At 50.2% G+C, this 15,588-nt stretch overlaps 1 protein-coding gene across 2 annotated transcripts in view; it reads right to left on the reverse strand.

Annotated features, from left to right (window-relative positions):
- PASD1 (PAS domain containing repressor 1) overlaps positions 1 to 15,588 on the reverse strand; it is a 159,583-nt gene that overhangs the window by 22,271 nt on the left and 121,724 nt on the right. For both annotated transcript variants that reach the window (XM_083159434.1, XM_083159433.1), the window contains exons 12-13: positions 15,074 to 15,221; positions 201 to 282 (exon numbers count right to left, since the gene is read on the reverse strand). In XM_083159434.1, coding sequence (XP_083015560.1) covers positions 201 to 282; positions 15,074 to 15,221 — 230 coding nt within the window. The remainder of the gene's footprint in view (positions 1 to 200; positions 283 to 15,073; positions 15,222 to 15,588) is intronic.

Raw genomic sequence — 15,588 nt, forward strand, 5'->3', positions numbered from 1 at the left:
TAGAAGCATGGCTGTGCACTGCTACATCTGAGGGGAAATGAAGGAGATTGCTAGACTAATCAGGGAGAGAGGAAGATTGCTGGGTAGGCAACTATGGTGTAGAAGTGTGTATGTGATTTCTATCTTGTTCATCTTTGCAAATTATCAATAGCATTGTTTCAGGGTCGCTAGTTATAATAACTGCAGTAGACGCAGTGTACCTTTAATGATGTGTCTCCGAGTTCTAACGCTGACTCCTCAAGCCCAAGGTCTCTCCTCCTCTCCGCTCGAACCTCAGCATAGCTGTAACAGAACACAATAAGGGTACAGAAAGCATGAAATGTGATCTAAAGGAATATACTGCTTCAGTACAGATATAGGTGATGACTTACAGCCTATATACTGCAGCAGTCCTGCTTAACTGTGTATCTGTTATAGGCAGGGTCATGTTTGTAGAGAAAACTTGATGTAGATAATCCGAAATCACGAATCGCATAGTGTGAAATCAGATCGCAATATATTTTGATGGGACTCCTGCCCCCCCATCTGTCTTATAAAAAAAAACTTTATCTAAATTTATACTAATTTATGTATGGAATTACTCAGTGTGAAGGTCCATCAGATCTGACTTATCGACAAGTGTAACATGAAAGTGCATTAAAAATATAGGATGAGGATCTAAAGAACACCAGCTTTGAATCTGATATGATATGAAAGAACTGCAGTTTACTGCTGTATTATTAGTATTGTTGTTATTATTATTAACGCCAGAAGAGGGCGCTGTTTCCGGCATTATAGCACATTAATCATTTTACCTATTCATGTGTAGAAACATAATGAACAAAAAATGTTTGTTGTACTGTACAAATTAATATTATGTGGGATATGACACAAATGCTGACTATTCAGAGTTGCAATTTGTCCTGATTTACAGACTACGTGAATAGTTTGTGGAGGAGGCTTTTAAGCAAAAAAAATAGTTTTTAGGTACAGCTGGCTTCTATAGTGGTCCTATTACTATGAGGAATTATTTTATATTCTATAGCATACCAGAGACTTTATAATTGACATTTATACAAGAAACACACCTCCCATCATGTGAAAATGCAAAGGGGCAGATGTATTAATCCTGGTGAAGAGATAAAGTGGAAGGAGATAACCAGCCAATCCGCTCCCAACTATCATTTTTCAAACACATTTGATTGGCTGCTGCGGTATCTCCTTCCACTTTATCTGCTTTCCATATGTTAGCTACGTTATCAGCGTAGCGCCGGGCAGCAGCTGCCCAGCGATGACAGGTCACTGTGGTACTTGTAGTTCCACAGTGAAATAGGCCCCTTCTTAGCGGCTTGCAAGGACTCGGGATTCAGACGCTAAAGCGTCTAAATTGTAGCGTGTACATTTCGGACACCCCCTTTGTCAGTGGTGCGCATGACTGCCTATTTCACTGTGGAACTACAAGTACCACAGTGACCTGTCATCGCTGGGCAGCTGCTGCCCGGCGCTACACTGATAACGTAGCTTACATATGGAAAGCAGCCACGCGCTACGCTGAGAACAGCTAGAGCAGCACGCGCACAGTTAAACAGAGCCTCTGGCAGGCTGCCAAGTTTCTGAAACAGACTGTGCGCGCGGCGGCGCCGTGAAACTACACAAGTACCGCTAGAACCAGGGGCGTAACTATAGCACCGTAGCCCCCGCCACCGCGGGGGGCGCTGTGCATGTGGGGGCGCCAGGGGCTGCGGTGCTATAGTTACCTACCCCCCAATCCCCCGCAGACTTACGTATCTTGCTGGTCCCGGCGGCTCCGTTCTTCTGATGAGGACCACAACAAAATGGCCGCCCCCATATAGCAAACAGTTCTCTGAAACTGTCTGCTGTACTGGGGCAGCCATTTTGTGGTGGTCCTCAGCAGATGAATGAACGGACGGAGCCGCCGGGACCAGCGCGTAAGGTAAGACTGCGGGGGAGGGGGTTAGCATAGGCGGCGGGGCAACGGGGCGGCGGGGGGGTGCTCGACGGGGCGGCGGCGGGGGGTGGGTATGGGCGCCCCCCCCCCTAACGGCGGGGGGGCACCCAAAACGTAGCTACGCCACTGGCTAGAACATACTTGCCTACTTTTATCTTCACCTCTCTGTGAGAAGGGACAAGGCTGACATTACTTGGCCTCGCCCCATGACAGAACACTCTGTGATTCGCGGGCCGCGGAGAGGGGGTTAAATGCTTCAAAATGCCACGACTGTGTCATTTTAGCCACGTCCCCTCTACGCGAACCTGAGGTTTGTGGTATTTGAATCAGCGGGGAAAGGAGTGAGACTTGCCCACCTTCCCGGGGGCGCTGGGAGGCAGACCCAATTTCCGGGCGAGTAGGCTAGCCTATGCTAGGCACTATCTCTATATCGGCCAATCTCTAATATTGTCAGTTTTGCTCATGATGTAGAGGAAAGAGATGCAGAAGTAATTCTACCAGTTTTAAAATAAGATTGCTTGGGTAAATGAACGACATAGGATCGACACATAATAGGTCAACATGCATCAATAGGTCAACCCGACCACAGATGGTCAACGTGGCTTAGGTCGACACATAAAATATGTCGACATGGCTAATGTCGACAGGGTTGGAAGGTCAACAGAAGCATTAGATAATGGCTAGGTCAACAGTCAAAAGGTCATGATCATTTATGATTTTTTGTCCCAAAATGTCGACATGGTCAACAGTCAAATTGTACTGCGTGGATGGTAAAGCACCTGTCGGCAAAAAAAGTAAAAAAAAAACTCATGTCGACCTTTTGACTATCAACCTAGCCATTGTTAACCTAATGCTTCTGTCGACCTTCCAATCCCGTCGACCTTAGCCATTTCCTTAGTTTTATTGTTCCCCACCCAGTTTCCCCATTCACAAATGTTTCTGTACCTCTTTTATCTTAAATATTCACTAATAAAACACAATGATAAAAATAAATGGTACTTGTGTATTATAGCGGCGCCCCCGATTTCCATCGCGCAATGTTTTAATCGAATCGCATCGCATGCCATGCACATGCGACGCGATTTTTGGCCCCTATACGATGAAAGATTGTATAAGCACCCTAAAGGGTGCTTTTAAGCACCCTAATGGGTGCTTACAATGTTAAATGCACCCCCACGCCACCCCCCCACTATAAACGTGAACCCGAAGCGTGGCGAGCGCAGCGAGCCCGCGAGGGGCGGCGGTACGCGTCCTCCGAACTTTTCATACCCCCACTATCCACGTCGGCGTGGAGTTGAGAATAGAAAGTGTGGCAAGCGCAGCGAGCCACCGAGCCCGAAGCGTGGCAAGCGCCCCGCGAGGGGACGCGGATACCTTCACAGGTATCGGAGTCCCCTCGCGGGCTTCACAGGTATCCGCGTCCCCTCACGGGGCTCGCTGCGCTCGCCACGCTTCGGGCTCGGTGGCTCGCTGCGCTTGCCACACTTTCTATTCTCAACTCCACGCCGACGTGGATAGTGGGGGTATGAAAAGGTCGGAGGACGCGTACCTCCGCCCCTCGCGGGCTCACTGCGCTCGCCACACTTCGGGTTCACGTTTATAGTGGGGGGGTGGCGTGGGGGTGCATTTAACATTGTAAGCACCCATTAGGGTGCTTATTTAATGTTTAATCGCATCGCATGGCATTGTATGCCATATTCAGTGCCATACAATTTTAAAATTGTATGGCATTGTACAATATCGCGCGATATCGCGTCGCATCGCATACCATCGTATGCCTTATGGTATGCGATGCGATGGGCGCCGCCAAAATACACAAGTACCAAATAAATCATTCAGAAATTGTTCCCTGATTGCTGTCACACATGTCTGCGAGTCCATTATAGAGCCAACACTGAAGAGCACTCAGAGCTGAATCATTATATAAACAGCAGGATATATAAATATCCTACAGCCTTTGTCTAAGCGTTCATGGATCACAGTATTTCATACCACAGAAATGACATTGTCTTTATCATATATAACACAGAACCCCTGGCGCTGAGAGACATCATCCCCAATACACTAAAAATGAGAGATAAACGGGTTTGGACTTACTCTGTTCTTGTCATCAAACTAGCACAAGTTTGCTTTTATCTAGATTGATTTTATTGCCTATACAAAACACCTGAGAGACGATAGCCAATAAGATGCCATGTTTGATATCTATGTAAATATGAGTAAATCCAAACCGCTCATCTCTTCTAAAGATGTAAGAGATGCCATATCTTAATTTGGTACTCTTTACTTAGAAGGGCGCCTACGATTTTGATCGTGGGCATCGTTAGTAAAAAATCTCGGGCATCTCGGGCATTGAATGCACTAAAAAATCGGGTGCGATCAACCGACGAGATGCCCGAGATTTCCCATAGGGAACAATGTTAAATGTCTCAATTGACCCAATTTTCCTGTTCAATGCCTCAATTGACCCGATTTTTCCATAGGAAACAATGTTAAATGGGCCACAGAGGCCAAATAGGCACCCTGAAGTGTATAATGGCCACCTGAATTGTTAACGCCACCCCACGATCAACGTCAACCCGATGCGTGGCGAGCGCAGCGAGCCCGCGAGGGGCGGCGGTACGCGTCCGACGACCTTTTCATACCCCCACTATCCACGTCGGCGTGGAGTTGAGAATAGAAAGTGTGGCGAGCGCAGCGAGCCACCGAGCCCGAAGCGTGGCGAGCGCAGCGAGCCCCGCGAGGGTACGCGGACAGCTGTGAAGCCCGCGAGGGGACGCGGATACCTGTGACTCTCTCTGCACATGTTACATCAGGCTCACCTGCAGTGTACATGGTTTTGTCCATCTGAGAGTGAATTTACCTTTGCGAGTGAACCAGCATAACCCCCGACGCCTCCTGGTGTCCCACCCCACTCCTCTGGCCTCATTCCGAGCAGCACACTCATACCTCCTACCAGTGGCGTAGCTACAGGGGTCGCAGCGGTCGCAGGTGCGACCGGGCCCCTGAGCCAGGGGGGCCCAACCTCCGCCACCAGGGCCGGACTGGCCATCTGGCACTTCTGGCAAATGCCAGAAGGGCCGATGGCCTAGTGGGCCGATTTTGTGCAGCATGATTTGAACATAGTGAGCGCCGCTATGCGGCGCAGCACGTCTATTGTTTATTGACGTCATGACGCCGCAGCGTCATGACGCGACAGTGCTTGAGCCTCCGGCGCCCACATCCTTCCAGTCAGTGTGAGTAGCGCTAATAGTGGGGGGAGCTGAGGTGACGGGAGAGCCTGGCAGATCATCACCTGGTGGGATCCGTCCTAGCCTGCCTACTGTGCAAGTGAGTGGCCTGCTTCCTGCCTTGTCCTGCCTCCTGCCCCATACCCTCATGTATATGTATCTGGCGCTGGAGGGCATATGTACCTGGCACTGTGGGGCATATGTACCTGGCACTGTGGGGCATACTGTATGTATCTGGCACTGTGGGACATATATATATCTGGCACTGTGGGATATATCTGGCACTGTGGGGCATATATATATCTGGCACTGGGGTATATATGTATCTGGCACTGTGGGGCATATGTATCTGGCACTGTTGGGAATAATATGTATCTGGCACTGTGGGGCATATGTAGCTGGCACTGTGGGGCATATGTAACTGGCACTGTGGGGCATACTGTATGTATCTGGCACTATGGGACATATATATCTGGCACTGTGGGATATATCTGGCACTGGGGCATATATGTATCTGGCACTGTGGGGCATATGTATTTGGCGCGCTGTAGACATAATATACTTGATGTATTAAAATATAAACAGACCGAGATTTTAATTTTGTTGTATGTAGGGGGGCCCCAAGCTGACCTTTCGCACCAGGGCCCATGAACCCTTAGCTACGCCCCTGCCTCCTACTACTGCTTACCTGTCCACTACTGTTGCCCGCTGTAGCAGCACATTAGGCAATAAGAGACAGGACTACTGCAGAAGTCTTCACACTCCACTCACAATGGCCTGCAGACACTGCACTGCTTAAAAGCTGTCAGCGGTAATGGACTGGTAGGACACATCAGCAATGTGCTCTAGCTGGGGAGACACCCCGAGACTGAGCCTGGGGCAAACATCCCCTGTGCTTCCCCCTTAATTTGTCTGTAAGTCAGTGCCTGGCATTTACATCATCTCCAGACACCACACTTCCTGTGTAAAGGTGCATACACACTGGGAGTTTTTTGCCCATGAATGATGTGACGAAAATCGCTGGCCAATAAATTGCTATCCAATCATGAACTTCGGCGGCCCGGCTGGATCCTAGACCTATATTATAGGACATGACGTGATGATACCAGAGGCCGGACTGTACTCTGGCGTCTATGTATCTTAGCAACCCTGCAGGCTGGAGTAATCAGGAAGGACCATCGTCAGGATATCGGCGGCGCCGAAAAGGATTACGGGACTTGTAGTTTCACTTCTGTCTAGGATACAGCCAAGCCACCAAAGTTCATGATTGGATAGCAATCACACCTTGACAAAGTCCCCAGATGGAGAGGAAATGCGTCGGTGGAGCCCGCAATCACTGGAGTTATTGCCCAGCAGAGGGGACAGTTCACCTTGCAGGAGAAGAGAGGATTTCCGGGATCCCCACTCCTTTATGAACACATGCTCTTGTTGAACTGTGTCTTGCAGTTCTCCAGACTCAGTAATTACCTGCTCTAAACACTGGCACATGCTGTTAATTTTAACATTGTCTTAAGTGTTTTGTATGCTACATTATAGCATTGTTTTAAATGTCATGAATTGTCTATTAGACATATGTGATATACTGCACCATCAAAGTTACTTTATATTTAATGTCATGATGATTTGCTGGAAGAAATAATTACAGCATATGGATCTACAATAGCAGTGCCTAATAAGTCATATACTCCTAATTATTTTTTCTGTATGGTATTCTTGGGGAAGGGATGAATAACGTAATGCCTGCATAGGCATGTAGTGGGTTAAACATCCCCCACCTTCGTCACACTGAATATCAGGTGACTAGGGGATCCAATAGAGGGGGTGGGGTTTGGCTGAGGTTGCTTTAGAATATAGGGGCAGGAAGTAGAGGAGGAGTCCTCTTCTTCCTGCTGAAATTCAACCGTGCAGACGTGCACAGAGAGCTCCTGCTGCTGGCGTTAGGCAAGTCAGGGTCAGAGTAAGGGATTACAGTTGTGCAGGTTAGTGAGGAACAGGCAGGCTCACCGCTCATGTCTCGGTCACCAGGCTCCCGCCCGCGGCGTTCCGCCCGGCAGCCTGCCCGTTTCCGGCTGGAGGGTGAGAGCGATGGCTTCCAGGCCTCCCTAGCTCCTGCCCCCGCTGTCATGGCCTCGGCGCCCGGTCGTCGCTCCCGATCGCAGGCACTGGGTGACGCGGGCATCGCGCCCGTGGAGCCTGTGCGGCCTGCTCGGCGGGCGGCGGCTGGTAGGCGCGGGGCTGTGACGCGGCGGGGAGGGAGGGGGACGGAGGTGCCGCGCTCACTCGGCCGGGCGCAGGGTAGTGGCGCCCCGGCTAGTAGTCGCGGGGGGGGAAGAGGCAGGGGAGCGGGCAGACGGGGGGAACCCAGTGCCGCACCGCCCGCTGGTACCTCCCGCTCAGGGCGCGCGCGTGGACAGCGTGACGCCGCAAGGGATTTGGCTGCCAGCGGTGTCGGAAGGCACGTGGGGAGAGCAGCCAGCAGGGGGGCACAGCCTGTGGGGGATATACAGGGAAATCCACCGCCCAGGGGACTAGAGCCAGCACTGCGAGGCAGAGGGCGGGGGCACAGGAGGGATAGATCCACGCATATCACTCAGAGGGCCCTAGAGGGCTCAGGCCATGCAGGAAGGGGCCGCGGACGCGGCTCTGGGTCCACAGCCCCAGCTTTTGACCCTTCTATTTTATCAGCAGCCCTGTCCTCAGTTGCTGGGGCCCTTGCGCCCTTAGCTGACAGCATGCCCACAGGGGGGGGTCGCGGGGCGAGGAGGGGAGACTCCAGTTCTCACAGGGAACCTATTCCTGGGTGCTCCCAGTTCATGCAAGCCTTCAGGGACATGGGGGATGCAGTTGCAGTGATGGAGGGCAGGGGGTCCTCGGCGGAGGGGGTCCCTACAGCAAACCAAGGCAGACGGAGGGCCCGAGGCTCGGGGAGGCTACCGGCCGGGCCGTTATACCCTTCACACAACGAGATTGGGGATCTCGCGGACAATCTGGGCGAAGATGACGATGCCGACATCCTGGATGACGACGCAGATAATGATGACACATGGGCGGAGCCGCCAGAGTCGTCAGGTGAGGGGTCCTTTGGGACCGATGTAGATTCTTATGTTGCTTCCTCAGCGGGGTCACATAGCAGCCACTCCTCCTCCTCTTCCTCATCCTCCGCAGGAGGTTCCGAGGCAGGTAGTGCGACCAAGGCGCGCAAGTGGGCCGCTAAATACGCCAAGAAGGAGGCGGGGAGGCAGGCACAAAGTAGGAAGCGCAAGCATAAGGCCAGTTTGTCGCGCAGGGAGAGAAAAAGGCGTAACCAGCCGGGGGTAGTACACTGCGACTACACGGCAGTGCTGCGGGGGTTGCGCGAGAGCTGTAGGGTCAAGATACAGAAAGGTGACTATGTTGACATTTTTAGTCTGACCGAGGATTCCAAAAAGGCATTTAAAGCAGCCAAAGAGAAAGGTGGCATCGGGGCTGAAGCATACCGGTCTTACGACAATTGGGTAGCCGGTTTCTGCGTCTTTGCAGCATGCTATTTGGAAGATCGGCCAGACGAACACATCAATGTAATCCGCTATCTGCACATGGTGCACGAGATGCAGCGCACTTATGGGGGGACAGCGTGGCGCACTTATGATGAGCAGTTCAGGAAGAAACAAGATTGCTTATTCATTCTGGATATGGGTTGCAAAGATGTAGAAATTTGGATGGGGCTCACAAGGGTGCGCGCGGACGCGGCGGAGGCTTCCGCCGCGCCTGTGGTGCCAGCCACGGCGCCCATTCCCCCGTTGCGTCCAGGTCTGGACAACCCCCAGCCGCGGCGCTTTCCCCCAGGAAATAGGCCCGGGGCAGTGGGGGCCTCTAAGGGCAAGTGTTATGCCTTCAACAATTCGTCTTGTCAGTTGGGGCAGCGGTGCCGTTTTCGGCATTTATGCATCAACTGCTCAGGCAATCACCCAGCCGTACACTGCTTCGGGGCACCCGCCCCTCTAGAGGGGCGGGTCCAGCCCCTGCCCCCAGGTCAGGGGGAAATGGGAATCCTCGCTAGGGCGCATACGCCAGTACGGGTGGAAGCCATGTCCGAGTGGCTTCAGAGATACCCGAATAGGGAAGTGGCTGACTTCCTTCTACAAGGTTTTAGTACAGGTTTTTGTTTGCCGATCCAAGGGGAGGTACGGGGGGGGCGCTTATAGGAACCTGCAATCTGCTCTCTCCCTTCCCGAGGTGTTAAGGGAGAAAGTTGACAAGGAGGTTCAATTGGGCCGCATGGCAGGCCCCTTTGAACGGCCCCCATTAGATAACCTGGTCATCTCCCCTGTTGGGGTTGTCCCTAAGAAGGCCCCAGGGAAATACCGCCTCATTCAGCATCTTTCTTACCCAGCGGGGTTCTCAGTCAATGACGCTATTCCGGTGGAATGTTGTTCGGTGACTTACCAGTCATTTGACGATGCCCTGGCAATGGTACGGTCGTTTGGACGGGGGGCACTCATGGCTAAGATAGATGTTGAGTCGGCGATCCGGTTGCTCCCGTTGCACCCCAATGCATTCAGGTTCATGGGCTTCCGCATAGGAGAGGAGTATTTCATCGACAAATGCTTGCCGATGGGGTGCTCAGTATCCTGTGCATTTTTCGAGAGGTTCAGTACCTTCTTGCATTGGTGTGTGGAAAGATCATCGGGTGAGAGCGGGCTCGCTCACTACCTCGATGACTTCCTGTGCGTGGGTCCTTCAGGTTCCGACCGCTGCGCAAACCTTCTGGTTAAGGGACACTTTGGCGTCCCTATTGCTGACGACAAGACTGAGGGCCCGTGCACTTGTCTGTCGTTTTTGGGCATTCAAATAGACACCATGAGGGGTCTTTGTTGCTTGCCGCAGGACAAGGTCCTTAAACTTAGCGAAGCAATTCAGCTGTGCAGTGGGAGGAGTAAGATTACTTTGCGCCAAGCCCAGTCAGTTCTTGGACAGCTTAATTTTGCATGCAAAGTTATCCCCATGGGTAGGCTTTTCTGCAGGAAATTAGAGCGGGCCACGGCCGGGGTGAGCAGACCGCACCACCTGGTTCGCTTGTCGTCCGAAATCCGGCGCGACTTGTCTGTATGGTCCTCATTTTTGGAGGATTTCAATGGGGTGCGGTTGTGGCTCTCCCCGGTCATGGCCAACACGGAGCTACAGCTGTTCACGGATTCCGCTGGGTCAACAGGCTTCGGCTGTTTCCTGGTGGGACATTGGTGCACCGGGACGTGGCCCAGGGAGTGGGCCGCGACCGGGCTCACCAGAGACCTGTTGTTGCTAGAACTGTTCCCCATTATGGTGGCAATCGAGATATGGGGGACGAAACTGGCTAACAAGAGCGTGCTCTTCTGGTGCGACAACTTTAGCACTGTGCATGCGATCAATAACCAGAAGGCCAAGTCTCTCTTAGTTCTGCGGGTTTTGGCGCAGCTCTCCTTGCAGTGTTTGAGATGTAACATTTCATTCCGGGCTCAGCATGTACCAGGTGTCGAGAATGAGATAGCGGATGCGCTTTCCCGCTGCCAGTGGCAGCGTTTCAGAGAGTTGGCTCCACAGGCTGATGTTGTGGGGGTACCCTGCCCCTCTTATGTTTGGCAGGTGATCGGGCCGGACTGGAGGGGCTAGCGGTATCCTCATTGGCCCCCGCTACCTTGAGGATTTATCGGCAAGCCTGGACGGAGTGGGAGGCTTTCTCTGGAGGGAATGCGCAGCCAGGTAGGCAGGGTCGACAGGGTTTGCTATCATTTATTTGGTCCCTTTACAGCGCAGGAAAGTCTAGGGCGGTAGCTGCGCGCTATCTAGCGGGCATTTCTTTCTTCGCTAGGCTTAAGGGTCGGCCAGATTTCACTAAGGGTTTCCTGATATCCAGGGCCATGAAGGGCTGGTCCCGAGTGGCCCCGCCTCCCCCCGACTGCCGTCGGCCTATTGATGCCTCTCTTCTTTCAGCTCTCCTGAAAGGGGTTGAGCATTGCGCTAGCTCAGCGTTTGAGACACTGCTGTTTAGACTGGCGTTCTCCATGGCTTTTCACGGGGCATTTAGGATATCGGAGTTGGTTGCGACAGGGAAGGCCAGGGATGCAGTCTTGCTAGGTTCTGACATTAGGCTAGAGGGGGGAGCGCTATGGTTTAGGATTAGGCGGTCCAAGACCGACCAGTCAGCCAGGGGCAGATGGTCCTCCATGTGCCCAGTCGTCCCGGAGTTAGAGTGCCCAGTGGCATTGGCGTCCCTTTATATGCAAGTAAGACCGCAGGCAGGGCGCTCTTGGCTCCTGCACTATGATGGTACGCCCATGACGGTCTATCAGTTCAGATGGATGCTGGACCGCTGTTTGGTGCGTTTGGGGCTGTCTCCGGGCGATTTTGGCACTCATTCATTTCGCATTGGCGCCGCTACCGCGGCAGCCGCGGCTGGCCGGTCAGTGGCTGACATCAAATCCTTAGGAAGATGGCGCTCAGCGAGCTATAGAAAGTATATTAGGCCCCATCTCCTGCCCTGAGCGCTGCTGCGTCTGTATTGTCTATCTGTCTGGTGTGCTGGATGGTCATTTGTTTCCCCTAACCTATGTCCACCCTACTCGGGGCTTATCTACGCTCTGCTGTTGGGCCAGCGTCCGGAGTTTTGTCGCTTTTTTGCCTGATCTGATGGACTGAATCTGTTGCTACCAATTCGGCTATAGTCCAATTAAGAGTCCCTTAGCAGGTTCGCGTTTTTCTCCGGCCGAGTACACCCCTCATTCTCTACCTTCCACCACCTTGCCCTACCCTGTTTGTCGCTTCCCTATTGTTTCTTGGATGGCTCCAATCGTGATTGGAGCATGTTTTAGGCACCATCACTTGTGCCTTAGTTTTAAAATTTCAAATTTGTTTTTTCTTTTTGGCAGATCCCCCTTATATGTAAATAGGCCGGTTAACCGAACCAATCCTAACCCCAAAATTTTTATATCTCTTCCTTTTAGGTCTGGGATTCGATAGGCTCCAGGTGTGGGTAGTCGGCCACTCTTTTATTCATTGGGCGGCCAGATTAGCTGGCTCAGGCAGGGGCCCCTACTGTGCCTGCTCCGGGTCGATCAGATGGCTTGGAGTTCGGGGTATGTCGTGGTTGGCACTTCGGGCCTTCCTTATGACGAATGTCCGCAACTACGGGTGGCCCCGGGTGCTTGCGCTTCATTTAGGGGGTAATGACCTTGGAAAGTTGCCCCAATTGGAGCTTAGGAATTTGATCTTAAGTGATCTGGCTGCCATCGTGACATCTTGGCCTGGCTGCACCATTGTCTGGTCTTTTGTAGTTCCCAGGTTGGCATGGAGGGGGGTTAGTAATCCTAGGGCGATCGACGAGGCCAGGAAGAAGCTGAACGCAGCTGTAGCAAGATACGTGCTGGTTACTGGGGGGGCAGTAGTCTCCCACGATAGGATAAGATTTGGGTACCAGCACCTTTTTAGACCGGATGGCGTTCACCTAGGCGATGAGGGCCTGTTTATATTTCTGGAGGATCTGTTTTTAGGTATTGAGTCGGTATTTGGAGTGGTGGCAGGGCGGGGCATCTTTTAGATACCTCGCTTTGGCGGGAAAGAACGGCAGGTTTTTAATAAAAATAAGTTTACATTAGTTATTGATCTCGTGTATATGGTTTGTTTCGGTGCTCTCACCTCTAGTTGATTTAGGCCTGTCACTGTAACACCCGTGTCGGGGTCAGTGACCCCCACCCGGCTGGGTGGGTAGTTCATGCAGTGGGGTGAGATGGATACCGCTATGTTGAGTTAGGATAGTCACGTGGGTAGTTGGGGTGGAGTTTGAGTTAGCAGCCGTTCTTTCTTGGCCACCATTAATCAAATTAAATAAATTAAAATAATCAAATTAGATTAAAAAATTTCCGATTAATAAATCAGTTAACAACTTCTGCCAAACCCAAGTCTCCGAGTCATTATTTCAGGTGTTATAGTGATAAGTTACGAAATGTTTAAGGTTTTACATGATAAAGGTTGACAAGTAAGGTGATGGGATGTTTAGAATAACGTAATGCCTGCATAGGCATGTAGTGGGTTAAACATCCCCCACCTTCGTCACACTGAATATCAGGTGACTAGGGGATCCAATAGAGGGGGTGGGGTTTGGCTGAGGTTGCTTTAGAATATAGGGGCAGGAAGTAGAGGAGGAGTCCTCTTCTTCCTGCTGAAATTCCCTCCCGCCCTCCCCATTGCAGGGTAATTTTTTTTTTTTGTTTTGGAAGGGTGGGAAGTTTAATCGCGTTAGCTGATAGGCGGGAAAGAACGGCAGGTTTTTAATAAAAATAAGTTTACATTAGTTATTGATCTCGTGTATATGGTTTGTTTCGGTGCTCTCACCTCTAGTTGATTTAGGCCTGTCACTGTAACACCCGTGTCGGGGTCAGTGACCCCCACCCGGCTGGGTGGGTAGTTCATGCAGTGGGGTGAGATGGATACCGCTATGTTGAGTTAGGATAGTCACGTGGGTAGTTGGGGTGGAGTTTGAGTTAGCAGCCGTTCTTTCTTGGCCACCATTAATCAAATTAAATAAATTAAAATAATCAAATTAGATTAAAAAATTTCCGATTAATAAATCAGTTAACAACTTCTGCCAAACCCAAGTCTCCGAGTCATTATTTCAGGTGTTATAGTGATAAGTTACGAAATGTTTAAGGTTTTACATGATAAAGGTTGACAAGTAAGGTGATGGGATGTTTAAAGGAGCCCGTTGTTGGAGTTGGACCAAGTTTGGCTGCTTAGTGCACACAATCTCTCTTCTATTACCACTTTACACTGTATGGGCCTTAACACTGGTATGAAAGAGGAGCAGCTTCATCTGTAAGAAGTTACAGGCTGCTTCTTCTTCATGTCAGCAGCTGACAGCTCATATTGGGGACAATATGTCCCTATTTTAGTATTCTCAGACACACCCTATTCATTCGCACCCTAGGCAATTGCCTAGGTTTGTCTAATGGTAGGTTTTCCATAGGCCCTGGGTTATGGACAGTGCCATTGATCTAATGTTTATCCTATTACATCTGAGCCTAGTAAAAGACACATTCCATATGAGGGACAAAACCTGGACACTTTACTATGCGCTAAGGTGATCATTATCATGCATTACATTTTAAAAATATTGAGGACTATCATTCTAAGAAAGTTTAATTGATAAAGATAACCCAGGGTTGCCTACTTTTAAAGCCTCCTTTCTGGGAAAAGCAGCACTTCGATGTAGACATCATCAAGCCCCGTCTCCCAGTACTGCAAATCCCGCAATTTGCAAGTCTTCAAGGAGGGGGTGGGGATAAATGACATGATTTGCATCTTTAGCCCTGTCCCTGCAGTCAGGGAGATTCGGGGGGGTTCTGTCCGGTATCAGGAAGGGTTGACCACTTTTCCTGGGGGGGGGGCAATTTTTAGGAGCCTCCCGGCCATCCCGGGAGGCTCCCTGAGATAACCGGTCATTAGTATAAGAAAGCATTGCACAATAGGGTCCAAAATATAGAATACAATCTGACAGGGGCAGATTTATTAAGCTTGGAGAAGAGATAAACTGGAGATAAAGCGGAGAAAAGGTAAAAGGAGATAAAGCACCAGCCAATCAGCTGTGTTTGAAAAAGACAGTTGGGAGTTGATTGGCTGGTGCTTTATCTCCTTTTACCTTTTCTCCGCTTTATCTCCAGTTTATCTCTTCTCCAAGCTTAATAAATCTGCCCCTGTATGTATTATATTTAAATCACGTTTCTCCAAAAGTCATATTAAATTGCAGTCAATAACAATATGTTGCCAAACAGCTGCAGTATTTTGGCATTATATTGTGTTCTCCACTGGCCTATAAGTAACATGTTACATAGATATTTAATATCCCACAAACATCTGTACGATAACAACAACAACAATTTCTTACCTAACAACAGTGTGTGTGCAAACAATGAACTCTGGCTTGGAGTTCCACTGGTGGTAAGTGATGTAGTAGTGTGTCTGCAGCCAGATCCACTGTTGGCCTTTGGTTAAGAACCTGTAGTAACAGGATTTTCCTTTCCCGTATTGCATCACTGGTTTCCAAAAAATAAAAAAAAATAAAAAAAAATCAATAGCAGACACTTAAATACAATAGCCAAGGAATGCAGTGAAAGCATACTAAAACACAGAAAGAAAAACAGGCTGTGGAGATTATACTACCATGTATAAATATCCTATGCTATATTGTCGGATCTTGAAGCAAGACGGCAGTTGTTCTTTACAGTAGATGGAAAACCATATTGGCTATAAATGTAAAGATATCATTTGAGTAATTGATTTATTACCAAAATATTAATACTAAAATAGCTCATATTGGGCATATTAATATGAAGAACAAAGCAAAGTATTTCTGTAACCATAGCAACTAACTTCCGCCCCTTGAACTACAACTTCCACCCT

This window comes from Crinia signifera, chromosome 9, assembly GCF_055691185.1.
Source record: "Crinia signifera chromosome 9, ASM5569118v1, whole genome shotgun sequence".
NCBI lineage: Eukaryota > Metazoa > Chordata > Amphibia > Anura > Myobatrachidae > Crinia > Crinia signifera.